This window comes from Balaenoptera physalus (assembly GCF_965194825.1).
Source record: "Balaenoptera physalus genome assembly, chromosome: 11".
Lineage (NCBI taxonomy): Eukaryota > Metazoa > Chordata > Mammalia > Artiodactyla > Balaenopteridae > Balaenoptera > Balaenoptera physalus.
Genome location: NC_138896.1, coordinates 30300361 through 30315181, shown reverse-complemented (window position 1 = coordinate 30315181; position 14821 = coordinate 30300361). Strand labels below are relative to the sequence as shown.

Sequence of the window (14821 nt, the reverse complement as noted above, 5' to 3'; positions counted from 1 at the left end):
CGGGCTTTCTCTCGTTGCAGCGAGCGGGGGCTACTCTTCGTTGCGGTGGGCTGGCTTCTCATTGCGGTGGCTTCTCTTGTTGTGGAGCACAGACTCTAGTTGCACGGGATTCAGTAGTTGTGGCATGTGGGCTCAGTAGTTGTGGCTTGCGGGCTCTAGAGCACAGGCTTGGTAGTTGTGGTGCACAGGTTTAGTTGCTCCTCGGCATGTGGGATCTTCCCGGACCAGGGCTCGAACCCGTGTCCCCTGCATTGGGAGGCAGACTCCCAACCATTGCGCCACCAGAGAAGCCTACTAATTAGTTTTTGATGTGCTGTATAAATAGCTTCAGTCAGATAGATTAAGATGCATTGATTCCACTATATGGGATGTTAATAGTTACTGTTTCCAAAATATTGGGAAATGCTGGGTTAAACAAGGTTCAAGTTTTCTTAACTAATTTTTCTGCTCCTTTATAGGCTAATGTGCACTGTGGATTTGCAAGAGGAAGAAGTAGTAGGTCTTGTTTCTCAAGTTTTTTTAGCCAGAGGATCCATTTTTGGGTGGAGTATGTCAAGGATGTGTGTTCCGTGGGATATACCTTCAGACATAATCACCAGTCTTAGGAGATCACACTGTGACTACTGCCCACACATATCCTCAACAGTAAACCATTTATGAGCCACATGGATCTCAGCAGGCTATTTACTTAGTTGCCCATTAATCTGTCTCTGTGTTTCTCTGGGTCCCTGTGGGTCCCTGTACCACACCCTTATGCAGAGCCACCAAAACGAATCTTCTCAACTGTCCTTGCTTTGTGGGCAGAATACCGCAGGGTGGTACACCCACCCTTCACACTGTTGAATGTCCTGCTCTGGTTCTGGTTCTTTGGTTAAACTGAATTTTCCAACATAAACTAAAAAGAGGAGTATTTCTAAAAAGATTTTTTAAGAAATGGAAAACAAGACAATATGCCATTTGTCCAAACACAGAATAAACTTGGCATCCTGAGATGTTCAACCACGTCACTTCATCACAACTCCTAATGGGAGAGAGTGCCCACTAATTGCCGAGATTGAATCATCCCATCTTGGGGCAGAGTTACTAACAGATGCCAAACCAATTTGCTGCTCTGTTTAGAAATTAAAACACTAATAGATGCATGGGCTTTCCAAACACAGGGATAGTATTTCAATACTAAATAAACGTTGTTGCCAGGGAAAGGGATGTTTTCTCTTCTACTTCTTTGCCACAAAAGGAACATGAACTCTGAGGCACTTTGCCTCAGGTGGAAACAAATATTTTTAGGCAGAATGGACTCCACCAGCAGGTCCCCATTTCTCTTGGAATTTTTTAAGGTCAACAAATTTCCCTTGACATTTACAACAGATTCTTCAGCTTGCATCTGTATACATCTCAAACTATTCTAAAGATAACCAAAAAGGAGAAACAGGAAGAATAATAGCCTCCCAAAATCACATGTGTCACATATGTATGGGAAATGTAAAAGTGTATATATATTTATATATGTATATAAAATAAAAGTGTATATACGTATGTGTGTATGTATGGGATATATAGTCTCCTCATTAAGGAATCTTTGAGGTAAGGGGAAGAATTTCTGAAAATGGAAAATACCAACTACAAAAAAATTTCCGTCTATCTCAGCTATCAACAATGACCCTTTCTCCGAACTCCTAGAACACTTAACTGAACAGTCCACTTCTGCTCTAGTGTTTGCTGTTACTCTCTCCTCTGAGCACTTGTGAGCTCCTTCAGGGTGGAAACCTTGCTCCCACTTATGTGTCCTCCAGCCCCTGGGGCAGTGGCAAGCCGGTACCAGCGGCTGGGTAAATGTTTGCCAGGTTAAGTTATGTTGAACTTGGAGACCTGCTTGCTAGCACTCGCTATCATTATTTCAGTATGATTGGAGGCAAACTCTTTATCCTCTCTGGGTCACAGTTTCTATGCATCTAAAACAAGCAAGTTGGATCAAATGACATCCGAGATCTTCTCTAGATCTGAAGATCCCGGAGTCTGTTTCTCTACCTCAAGGTCTTCACTAACGAAGTGAGGATGAAGTCCTGATTTAGCTCTGGGTACAGACGTAGAAATGAGTAGGGTTTCTCTCCTCTTTTCCTAAGTGCTTCTCCCTGTGACCCGTGACTCTAGATGTAGGATGAGGAGGTCACCAGCCCTAGGATATGTTTAGAGAATGTTCAAATGTTCCCTTTCACATTCTAACTCCCGTGACATAGTGACTAAATTTCACCACAAGGACCATAATTCCTTGTATTTGTTTACTGTTTTATATTTTATAAATACTGGCTCATATAATTTATGTTTTGATACTCACAACTGCTTCACAAAGTAGGAAGAGTAGATATTATTCCCAGATATGGAAATCTGGACTCAGAGAAGTTTATTTGCCTGAAGGCACCCAGTAGTTATGCTAGTGAATTCAGCCTGGGTGTCCTTTCCACTGAACTCAGTCTCTGAAGTTAGGCATCATGGCCAGGAAGTAAATCTGTAACTTGGGTGGGGTGAGGGTGGTACTTAAGACCCATCCCTTCAACCTCTTTTTGCACAAGCATTCAGCAAACATTGTTAATGTCTCGTGTATTTCAGTCCCAGAGCTAGTATAATGCCAGTAAATTAATCCAGTATTTTCCACAGTGTATTTCATGAAGCATGGTGAGATTTCCCTGAAAAAAAGAAAATCTTTACAGTCAAATAATTGGGAAATACTCCATCTACACCCTTTCTTAGAGCTTTGCAGTAGGTATTTGCAAATGAAAGGGCTGAGAAGTTCTGCAGTAAAGAGCCCTATTTAAACACTTGTAAATTCAATAGTTCCAAACTATATTTAGAACCCTTGTACATGAAATATTGCCAGGTTTCTGCCCACAGACCCTCCTGAGATCCTGCTGAAATAACAGTATAGACCTGTGAAAAGGAATAATCTCACAAGAATAAAGGAAGTGAGACAGGATCACCAATGGATAAGGGATTTAGACAAACTTCTGGAGGAGAGAAGGCAGCACATGGACTGATGATAGAGGACAGAGAAAACTCTAGCCCAGAATAAATCCCAAGGGGGCTGCAGAGGAGGTGGGGGCCATGTTCTCTGCCAGGACCCCTGAGAAGCTGTGGGCTTGAACTTGGTCAAATCCACAGCAGGTGGGAGGTATGATGTGGAGCTTAGGTGGAGTGACTCACTAAAAGTTTATCTTAGAACAGCTGTCCCAGCTGGAGGTGGAGTTTAACTCCAGGCTCTAAATGGAAGGTTCTTCTCCACAGGAAGCCATCTGAGGAGCTGGGGAAAGATGCTTCCAGTGTGGGTGTCGCAGCGCCCCCAATCCTTCCTTTTTTTGGCATTTGGAAATCCACTTCCTTCCTGCTCACCCAGAGGTGGCCTCCTCTGTCTCTCTTCCCTTGTAGGGTAGCATGGGAAGCTTTGAAAAAGGAACAAGCAGAGAATAAAACCAGAGTTATGAGGAATTAAGAATGTCACTATCAAAAATGAAAAATATAATAGAGGAGTTGGAAAACAAAGAAAATCTTTCAAATGCTGCCTGCCATATCAGTAAACGAAGGATGTTGTAGCCATCAAGCCATCAGCCACTGCAGCCCTGAGGAGATTCAGGATGGAGAAAAGCGGGATACTGGCCCTAAATAGTTAAGGTGCATATCAAAGGAATCATTTCAATGAGCCCAGACTCTTGCATCTTCCCACATAGAGAAAAGAGCTAAAATCATTAACTTGAGATGTCTGGGGGGTTTTTGTTTTGTTTTTGTTTTTTTAAATTAATTAATTAATTTATTTATTTATTTTTGGCTGTGTTGGGTCTTCGTTTCTGTGCGAGGGCTTTCTCTAGTTGAGGCAAGTGGGGGCCACTCTTCATCGCGGTGTGCGGGCCTCTCACTATCGTGGCCTCTCTTGTTGCGGAGCACAGGCTCCAGACACACAGGCTCAGTAGTTGTGGCTCACGGGCCTAGTTGCTCCGCGGCATGTGGGATCCTCCCAGACCAGGGCTTGAACCCGTGTCCCCTGCATTAGCAGGCAGATTCTCAACCACTGCGCCACCAGGGAAGCCCCTGTTTTTGTTTTTTTAACTAACAGCAATCTTTTGAGGTTCTGACTACCTGGCCTTTGTTGCAAAAACTCCTATACATCCTGGTTCCTCCCCTACCTCTTGGGAGCAGTCCCCCAGAGCCATCTGAGAGGCTGTCTTCCCGGCTTAAGTCCATGGAATAAAACATAGTTCTCACCTTTTAGGTTGTGCATTTTATTTCGGTTGACAAAACATAGAATAAAAAAAAGAGAGACAGATAACATGCGAGAAGTAACAAGAAGTAGAGGCCAAACCCAGAAGGACAGCACCCAACTAATACAAGTTACAGGAAAAATAGAGGGCAGGGCCACGCCTGACACACCATACACTCAGCACAGACATTCAAGAGCTAGACCCCAAACAGGCAAAGTCCCTGCCCCGGGAGCCAATCAACCTTCTAGTAGGGCAGACCGACAATAACAAAGTGCTATGGCAGGGGCATAAAGCAAACAGGGAATAAGGAAAAAGATTGGTAGAGCTCTGTTGTGGATGGTGAGGAGGTGATATTTGAGCAGAGACACTGAATAAAGGAATTGAGCCTCATTCAATCAATATTTGCTGAAAGAAGGAAAGAATGAAAGAATGTGGATGGAAGACTGATAGGGCGCTGAGGAAGGCAGACCTCACTGTTCTCAGGCATAACTGAGCAGTTCCACTAGATAATCACCGAGGCCCGTCCATCGTAATTAGAAAGCAGCCTTCAATCTCACCCAGAAGATCCACTCTAACTGTTGAGGCCGGGCATTAGTGAGTTCAGGGAATATCCCATCTGACGATGTGTTAGGAGACCCGAGGCAATGCTTTATCACAGTCTGGGCTGCTTCTCTCAGCAAATTACCTCCCTAGCAGTCCTAGGAGCTGGGGTTTTATACTGGGGCTATTTTTAGTTGTCTGCAGTGACTGCTGGGACCTACTGCCTCAGGAGGGGCTGATGAGAACTCTACCCAGGGGAGAGGCATTGCATTCTGTAATCTTGGCCTGAAGAGCTCTCTAATGACATTTGAGGATTTATAACCTCTGAGAACTGGTTGCCTCCTTCATGAAATGCAAGATCAGGTAGCTCTGCTGTGTACCCAGTAGTCAGCAAGAAACCGTCCAAAGTTATTTTGGTCAATGGGGCAATAGTTCCCATTCAAAATCTTTCGCTGAGATAAAAAGGACTGTTTTGCTTTGGGATTGATGCTTAGAAAGTCCTGGTTGAGGGTAGGTCCAGAGAAGATGCCTCCCATATTGATTTTTCACAAGGGCACCCCAGAGTCAGTGTCCCAAACTGCATGTTCGTTCCTTACCAGTCAAACAACGCACTGACTGGCATTCAGGAAAGCAACTTGGAAGGTCTGGCTGGGAGATTCTGAGCTAGGTACTTAATCTGCCAGTGTTTCCACCTCCTTCTCTGCTCCAAGACAACAAGGGCAAGACTGGCTGTAAAACCCATAGCTGCCTAAATCATCTTCCCAAAGCACAGTTCTGAACTTGCAACTTCCTAGTTTAAAACCCTAGATACTCCCTGATGCAGACAAATTACCCTCTAAAAGTCTTAGCTGTCATTCCAGGCCTTCTGTAATCCAGGACAATCCCAAGGTTTAATTTTGTTTCTCCCATGCCTCCACTTTCAGCCCCCCTTATGCTCCAATCAAACTATATCATCGACTGTTCCTTATAAAGGTATTTTCCACCTCCAAGCCTGTGATGGACTTAATTTCTGTGTCCTCCCCAAATTCATATGTTGAAACCCTAAGTTCCAATGTGGCTGTATTTAGAGTTGGGGCCTCTAAGGAAGTAATTAAGGTTAAATGAGATCAGAAGGGTGGGGCCCTCATCTGATAGGATTAGTGTCCTTATAAGAAGAGACACCAGAGAGCCTTCTCTCCTTCCTATGAGGACACAGTGAGAAGACTGCCATCTGCAAGCCAAGAAGAGGGTTATCGTCAGACCTACCATGCCTGCACCTTGACCTTAGATTTATAGCCTCCAGAACTGTGAGGACATAAGTGTCTGTTGTTAAGCCTCCTAGTTTGTTGTGTTTTGTTACACAGCCCAAGCTGACTGATACAATGTCCGTGCACATGTAGTCCCTATTTACAGTGTCCCTTTCACTATTTCCATTGGACCAAATCTTTCAAATAAATGCTTCCTTTTCTGTGAAGTTATCACTGATCTTCTTAGCCAATGATAATGCCTTTCTCTTCTAAATTTCAAAAGAACATTGTCAGCACTTCTCTTTTGAAAAATTTCACTTTTTGACTTAGTAATAGTTACTTGTAAATATGAAATCTTTCCTACTGAGCTGAAGGTCCTTGAAGAAAGGGACTGAGTCTTGTTTACCTTTGTGTCTCCTATAATAATCTAACAACATCTTTAATATATTAAAAATGATAGCTGTCCATTACTGAGTGCCTGCTCTATGCACGTGTAGAATGCTTTCCATGTCTAGTTGGAATCCTCACAATCACCTTACTAGGAAGATATTGTTATCCTCATTTTAAAAATGGTGAAACTTACTGTATAATTCTACTATACGAGGTATTTAACGCATACAGAGGGTTTAAAATTCATAGGAAGTCTCATAAATGCTATGATGAGGTCACAATAAGAAGTGAACAGGGTCCCAGTTAGAAGTTGAGGCTTGGAAATTCTATTTTTCCCTTATCTCAAGCTGTAAAACCACTGAGACCTTGGGCAAACCAGAGTCACCTCATGGTCACATCCTGGTCAACATGCTCTTCAGCATCATTACAGGGCACAGCTCAGCCACATCTGGGAATGGGAACTCTTCTGGCCAATCATAATCCAGATTGAGTTCAATGGTTGTTTTTTTTTTTTTTTGGCTGAAGGTGTTATGTCCTGAGATTGTAAGGGCAGTGCAATGCTTTACAAGGTTCCGCTGCATATCTTTCCCTTAGGAGAAGCAAAGAAATAATAGACTGGTCTCATTAACCCCATGACAGGGGAGACTGTGCCTGACTTGCTCACCACTGGATCCCAGCATCTGACACTAAGCCAGGCACAGAGGGGACACTCATTGAATGTGTTGAATTGAATGGAATTGAATTATGTTACCCTATAGGAGCCAGGGGGAGTTAAGCATCACTAGCTCATTTTACAAAAAGAAGTCCACTTAATTCAGGCATCATGGACCAACTAGGAGATGGCAAGTGCTATTCAAGATGCTGGCTGGGCATGCAAGGATGAAAAGGCCCAGTCTTTGCCATCAAAGAGTTTGGAGTCTGATAGGAAAGAACACTGACGCAGCACAGAGGTCTTCCTAAACCAAATAATCCCTCTTGTATAATTTAGGTATAACCCTGGGAAACACATTACGACCCAGCCTCAAATTTGGTGATTAACTCGATTCTACCCAGGGTTCTGATGACAAGAGTATTTTCATTAAAAAAAAAACCAAAAACTGAGATGGCCAGTAGGCACATGAAAAGATGCTCAACACTGCTAATTATTAGAGAAATGCAAATCAAAACTACAATGAGGTACCACCTCATGCAGGTCAGAATGGCCTCATTAAAAAGTCTACAAATAACAAATGCTGGAGAGGGTGTGGAGAAAAAGGAACCCTCCTACACTGTTGGTGGGAATATAAGTTGGTGCAGTTACTGTGGAAAACAGTATGGAGGTTCCTCAGAAAAACAGAATTACCACATGATCCAGCAATCCCACTCCTGGGCATATATCCAGACAAAACTATAACTCAAAAAGATACACACACTCTTATGTCCATAGCAGCACTATTCACAATAGCCAAGACATGGAAACAACTTAAATGTCCATCGACGAATGAATGGATAAAGAAGATGTGGTACATATATACAATACAATGGAATACTACTCAGCCATAAAAAAGAATGAAATAATGCCATTTGCAGCAACATGGAAGAAACTAGAGATTATCATACAAAGTGAAGTGAGTCTGAAAGACAAAGACAAATACCATATGATATAATTTATATGTGGAACCTAAAATATGACACAAATGAACCTATCTATGAAACAGAGAGAAAATCAGGGACATAGAGAATAGACTGGTGGTTGCCAAGGGGGAGGGAAGTGGGAGAGGGTAGGACTGGGAGTTTGGGATTAGCAGATGCAAACCAGTATATACAGAATAAACAACAAGGTTCTATTGTATAGCACAGGGAACTATATTCAATATCCTGTGATAAACCATAATGGAAAAGAATATGAAAAAGAATGTATATATATATGTATAACTGAGTCACTTTGCTGTACAGCAGTAATTAACACAACATTGTAATTCAACTATACTTCAAAAAAAAAATAAATTAAAAAAAAAACTGAGGCATTCACCAGGACAATTCTGTGGGTTGGTTTGTCCTAAATAAGGTATATTTACTTATTGCAAATATTAAAAATCAGGAAAACCAAACTGAATAAAGTCAGGGAAATATCAAGTCAATATGAATTATTGAGGCTTCTATTAAAAGAAGAGATATTCAATGTAAATATAGGTAAAAACAAATAAGGCCTGAGAAAAAGAGATTGGAGTGGGAGGGGGCCACTAATAGTTATATGATGCTTATTTTGTATCTAAGACTTTTACATATATGAACTTATTTCATCCTCATAATAATCCAGTGAATGGTTAAATAAATTGCCTAAGTCTACATAGCTAATAAGAGACAGGATCAGGATGTGAATCGCACAGTCTAGCTCCAAGGTTTCTGCTGTAAGCCACTATGTTAAACTGCCTCCCAGTGACATAGGATTGAGAAGGATGATGCGATTGCTGAGGCCTGGCATCTTGTCCTTTGTCCTGTCTGCAACCTGTGTGCCTACATTTCCTTCAAAGTTTAAGGTCTGCCCCTTCCATGAAGCCCTCCCTGATAAGTCCAGCGCTCTTCCATCTCTGAACACCTTCAGTGCTTATTTGATACCATACATCATGTATTCTGGCAACTGATTCTCTCTCAACTCTCATATTAATTTCTAAATGCTTCATGGTGTGTGTTAATCCTTCCTTCTAGCCAGCAGGTCAGAGCCTCACAGAAAAGGCCCCCATCTTAGACTGCTTTTCTTCCTCTCACAGCATCTGCACCCCAAGTGCAGTGCAGGCTCCATAAAGACTCATCAACCTGTTTATTGGAGATGGATTAAAGGGATACACAGGAAGGAACAGGCAATAGACCTGAGCTCATTCTTGCAGCAATACAATGTTTATTATGGAATAAGAACTCACCACACTTACAAGAGAATTGCTCAGACTTCACCCTCATATCTTCTCAGTAAGCAGTCGCCTTCCCCCACCCCAGATAACCCTCCCTGCTTTACTATGGCAAGTTGTTTTGATTGAGGAGAAGGACCTTGACCTCTGTATCTGGGTTCCAGGCTTAATGCTATGTTTGGCCCAAGTGGCTGGTGAGGCAGCATCTTCAGTCCTCAAAGTTACTGTAGCTTTGATGGATAACATTGCCACAGAGACACCTTCAATGGGTTTGGGCATGGCCAATGGTTATTGACGGATTTACTGAGATTCACAAGCGCTGGTTATGAGTTGTAGAGCTTTTCCTAAACAGTTGCCATTTTAAACCAATTGATTCATATGAACTTGTAGCACAGATACTATTTATCGATGAGAATAAACTTCACTGGTGATTTCTTTATTTTGTGGGCATGACCACTCTTCTGTCTCACTAAACGCAATCACCCTACCTCTTATTTTTAGACAAGGGAATAAAGACCCAAGGAAGGGCCTGTGACCACATAAATGATTGGTCTTCATGCCACATCTGAACCCAGGTCGCTCTACAGTAGCACTGTCCTATAGAACATTCTATGATGCTAGAAATGTTCCCTAGCTGTACTTTCCATAATAGTAGCCAGTAGCCACATACGGATAGCATGACTAAGGAAAAGCACTTTTAAGATTTTTTTCACTTAAATTAGTTTAAATTTAAATAGCCACACAGGGCTAATGGCTAGTGTTTTGAATAGCACAGTTCTAGAATAACCAAGCCAGTTTATAGAGGGTTGCTATTGTAAATATAAAAAGACTATCCACCAAATTCTTTCCTTTCTTGCCACCATAGGAGAACAGGACAAAAATACTTCTGTAGGGGGAAGAAAATATGCAGTTGTACTCCAATTAACAAATGGCACTCATGTCAGTTATTCATTACCACCTTACATATTTACCCTGCAATTGTTATCATTGAAACCCCAAAACCTTAGTGGTTCCTTAAACAATGCATTCTCTTGTTTATTTCAGCTGTTGCCATGTTACTGTTGCGCACCAAGTCCAGGCAATAATGAGAGGCTAGCATTTTTGCAAACCCACAGGCTCATGAAAGGAAGGTTCTGCTTATAAAGCATAAAAATGGGGCATGGCTTAAAGCCCAGGTTCTTAATCTTTGACCTCACAAGATTACACAAAATATTTGGTTTCAGGGCTAAAATTCGTGCTCCACTCACAGGGAGAGTCATCTCATATTTTTAAGGGAGTGTCATTCGGGAGCAGAGCTGCCAGTCAGTGCATTTTCCCACGTACACAATATACTTTATACACAAATCCATTCTGGACACTTAGGGCCTGGGTATTGGAAGGTAGCTTAAAAACAGGGTTCCTGGGACCTCCCTGGTGGCACGGTGGTGAAGAATCCGCCTGCCAATGCAGGGGACATGGGTTCAATCCCTGGTCCGGGAAGATCCCACATGCCGTGGAGCAACTAAGTCCATGCACCACAACTACTAAGCCTGCGCTCTAGAGCCCGCGAGCCACAACTACTGAGCCCGCATGCAACAACTACTGAAGCCTGCACACTCTAGGTCCCGTGTGCTGCAACTACTGAGCCTGCATGTTTCAACTACTGAAGCCCGCATGCCTAGAGCCCGTGCTCCGCAACAAGAGAAGCCACCACAGTGAGAAGCCCGTGCACCACAGCGAAGAGTAGCCCCCACTCACTGCAACTAGAGAAAGCCCGTGCACAGCAACAAAGACCCAACGCAGCCAAAAATAAATTAAAAAAAAATTTTTTTTTAATATAGGATTCCCTTTTGATAGTAGTGAAGATCTCTTTTCCTAGGGTCATCCAAGGAATTCATGGAATCATCAGAGGTTTGAATGGTAAGAGGTTAAAAGATGAGAAGATGGAATTGTATTATGACTTATGTTGGTGAATGATTAGCTGGGACAGTTGTTTTCCTGTCTTGTCATTACTCAGAACTTAAGGTACAAAATAAAGACTTTGCAAAAGACAACATAGCCTTAAAAGAAAATGGAAAGATGGAAGGTCAGCAAGCAGTCTTTGCCTGAAGGCCAACATACTTGCGATAGCTGACTCCTACTATATCCCTTTAATGTCATTATCATTAGACTTTAGTCTACTTGAACTTCATAGCTATATTCCAAACTCCAATTCAAACTTGACTTTAAGGGGCCAATATTTGGGAAGAAAGGAGAAGCAACCCAAGTGAAATGAGGATCTTAAAGTCAATTTTGACAACCTCCATTTCTGGCCAGGATGGATTAAAAGGAACCAGTTTTACACTTAACAATTGGAAGATTTCTTTAAACAATGAGTAAAGCAGACAAACTTCACAAAGTGATGGTTTTCAGACATTGGAGACAGGTAGCATAGAACCCAAATAGAGGCTGGTGGTCTTTCTGAGTTGAGGAGACAACAGAAGGTCAAGGCAGCTAGAATTCGCAGATCTAAATACCAGAAGGGATGGAGCTGCAGAAAGAGAGAGAGATTGTGATAAAGTTAGATATAGATAGATAGATAGATAGATAGATAGATAGATAGATAGATAGATAGATAGATGCAAGCCATATTTGCACACTATGGAAAATTAGCTCAAAATGAATCACAGAACTAAATATAAAACCTAAAGCTGAGAAACTTCTGGAAGAAAATATAGGAGAACATCTTTGTGACCATGGACTAGACAAATATTTCTTAGATAGAACACAAAAAGCACAAACCATAGAAGAAAAAAAATTGATAAATGGACTTCATCAAAATCAAAATCTTTAGTCTTCAAAAGACACTTTGAAAATGAAAAGTCAAGTCACTTTGTAAACTATTTCCAAAATACTTACCTGATAAAGAAATTCTACCTTGACCATATAAGGAACTCTTAAAATTCAATAATATGATAATGCTAAAATAACAATAATAAGCAAAATATTTGAACAGTTACTTCATCAGAGAAGATCTAATGATGGCTAGTAAGTACATGAAAAGATGCTTAACATTATTAGTCATTAGAAAAAATGTAAATTAAAGCTGCCATGAAAGATCATTATACATTAATCAGTATACTTAAAACCTAAAAGATTGAAAATATCAAGTACTGGAAAAGGAGCAACAAGAAATCTTTTATAAATTCTTACAGCTACTTTGAAAATAATTTGAAAGATTTTTTAAATAAGGTTAAGCATTCACTGACCATATGACCCAATAATTCCACCCTTAGGTATTTGACCAAGAGAAATGAAAACACAATCAACACAAAAGCTTATATGTGAATGTTTATAGCCATTTTATTAATAATAGCCAAAAACTGGGAAAGAACCCATGTCCATCAACTTCTGAATGAATGAACGAATTGTGGTATATTCACACAATGGAATATTACTCAGTAATAAAAAGGAACCACCTGCTGATATATGTACTGACATGGATGAATTCAAAAGCATTATGCTAAGAGAAAGAAACCACATACAAACGATTACAGAGTTTAATTCTATTTATATGATACTTTTGAAAAGGCAAAACTACAATGATAGAAAGATGTGTGGTTTCCAGGATTCAGGGTGTGGCTGGGAGGGGGACCCATGGCAAAGGGTCAAGAGAGAACTTTTTGAGATTATGGAAATGTTCCATGTCATGATTGTGATGATCATTACACAACTGTATATATTTGTTCAAAATTCATTGAAGAGTACACTTAAAATTGCTGAATTTAGTGTATGTAAATTATGTCCCAACAAAACTGACTCTCAAAAAAGGAAGGTACATAATAGGATATATAGTATAATACCATCTGTATTAAATAAAAGGGAAAAAAGATAATTTCGAATATACAAACATACATATATTTGCCAGGATGTGTGTAAAATGTCTCAGGAAGTACATACATGAAAGTTTAGAATAAATCACCTCAGAAAATGGAAATGGGATGTCTGAAGGAGTTTGGTGGGGGAGAGACTATCTTTTGTACCTTTCAAATTTTGAACCATGCAAATGGTAAACCTATTCAAAAGGGGAGAAGAGTCAATTGGGCTCCAAAACCTGTTACTATTCAATATGAGTTGAGTCAAAATCCTGTTTCTGTGTGAGAACATCTTTTTCTTTGTTACTCACTATCTCCCTTTTCCCCCATTTAACAAGTCACGGGGCTGTCTAAGAGTATGTTCAGTATATAGTTCAGAGAGCTTGATGATAATATAAATTTAAGCTGGGGGTGGGGGGTGCGTGGGAGGGAGACTATTTTACTGTAGCGGAGAATGAAGCTTCCACGCTCCACAGGTTAGAACCAGTGCGGGCTCTTGGGCTCAACTTACTCCAACTGTTTATTTTACAGTTGAGAAGTCTAAGGCCCAGAGAGTGCAAACGACTTCCCCAACATTGCATGGTTACCCAGTGTCAGAATCCAGATGCGGACCTTGCTCCTAAGTCCTATTACAGAGATAATTTCAATAAAGCAGGTGACTTACAGCACATAGTTCAAAGAAAACATTCAGTTAATATGAATTTCTCCTTCTCTTTTCTCCCCCATATCAGCTGGCTTCTTACCATGACTCACCATTCACCTATCCACCATCCCCCATCAATGGATGCAGGGACATAGGTCCTTTGCTTGAAAATGCTGATCGCATTTCCCAGAATACACTAATAAGCTTTCCCTTCAAAAAAGAACTTAACTACTTTTCCCATAACAAGTTCAGTTTAATTCAATTTGAAAAATATTTATGACTATGGGCCAGCCTCCACACTAATGGTGGGAATACAAACACAGGTGAGTAAGATGTGGCTAGAGAACACCTTCCCTGTGGGGCTTTCAGTCTAGAGGAATGGGGGCAGGGGGAGAGACACACCCTGACCCAGATAATTGCAATATTAGTGACAAATACTAAGATGGAGGTAAGCACTGAGGGAGTATCACTCAGAACAACCTGAAGGTTCAGAGATGGCTTCCCAGGAAATATGAGTCCAGAAAGATGAGGATTTGGTCAGATAACAGAGGGGAGAAGGTGTTACAGGCAGAGAATCTGCATAGGCAAAATCGGGTGAGACGGAACAGCAGCCGATTTGTGGGGAGCTCAGCATTCCTGGGGCATAATGAGTGAGCAGGATGTGGTGGGAGAGGAGGGACCACAGAGGCTGTTGGGGGTGGGACATATGGCCTTGCACATGATGTGCAAGGGTGGACTTGATCGTGTTGCCAATGGTCAAGGCTTAAAGGAGAGGAGTTAAGTATCTGATTTGCAATTTTGTTCCAAAGGTCGGTCTTCACTCCATCAGGTGGGTGAAGGCTACCTGAAGGGTCAGTTCAGTTTGTCCAACATTTATGGAGCCCCCTACGACAAGCCCAGCACCCCACAAGACAATGTGTTGTGGAAATAAGAAAGATGTCATCCATTCCGTCAAGGAGCTGACAGTCTGGTGAGTTACCCTCTAAAAAATGGGAGTCCAGAAAAGGATCCATCACCCATGTCACTGTCCCTCTCCCCAAATATTCTGATTGGCAGC

General features: G+C 41.4%; 1 protein-coding gene across 1 annotated transcript in view; it reads right to left on the bottom strand.

Moving 5' to 3' along the window:
- Window positions 1-296: 296 nt before the first annotated feature.
- The window catches only part of LOC309637614 (chloride intracellular channel protein 5-like), a 53575-nt gene continuing 39050 nt past the window's right edge, over window positions 297-14821 (bottom strand). Inside the window, exons 6-7 of the mRNA XM_082412512.1 lie at window positions 4904-11797; window positions 297-4816 (exon numbers count right to left, since the gene is read on the bottom strand). Coding sequence (XP_082268638.1) covers window positions 11612-11797 — 186 coding nt within the window. The 3' untranslated portion in view covers window positions 297-4816; window positions 4904-11611. The remainder of the gene's footprint in view (window positions 4817-4903; window positions 11798-14821) is intronic.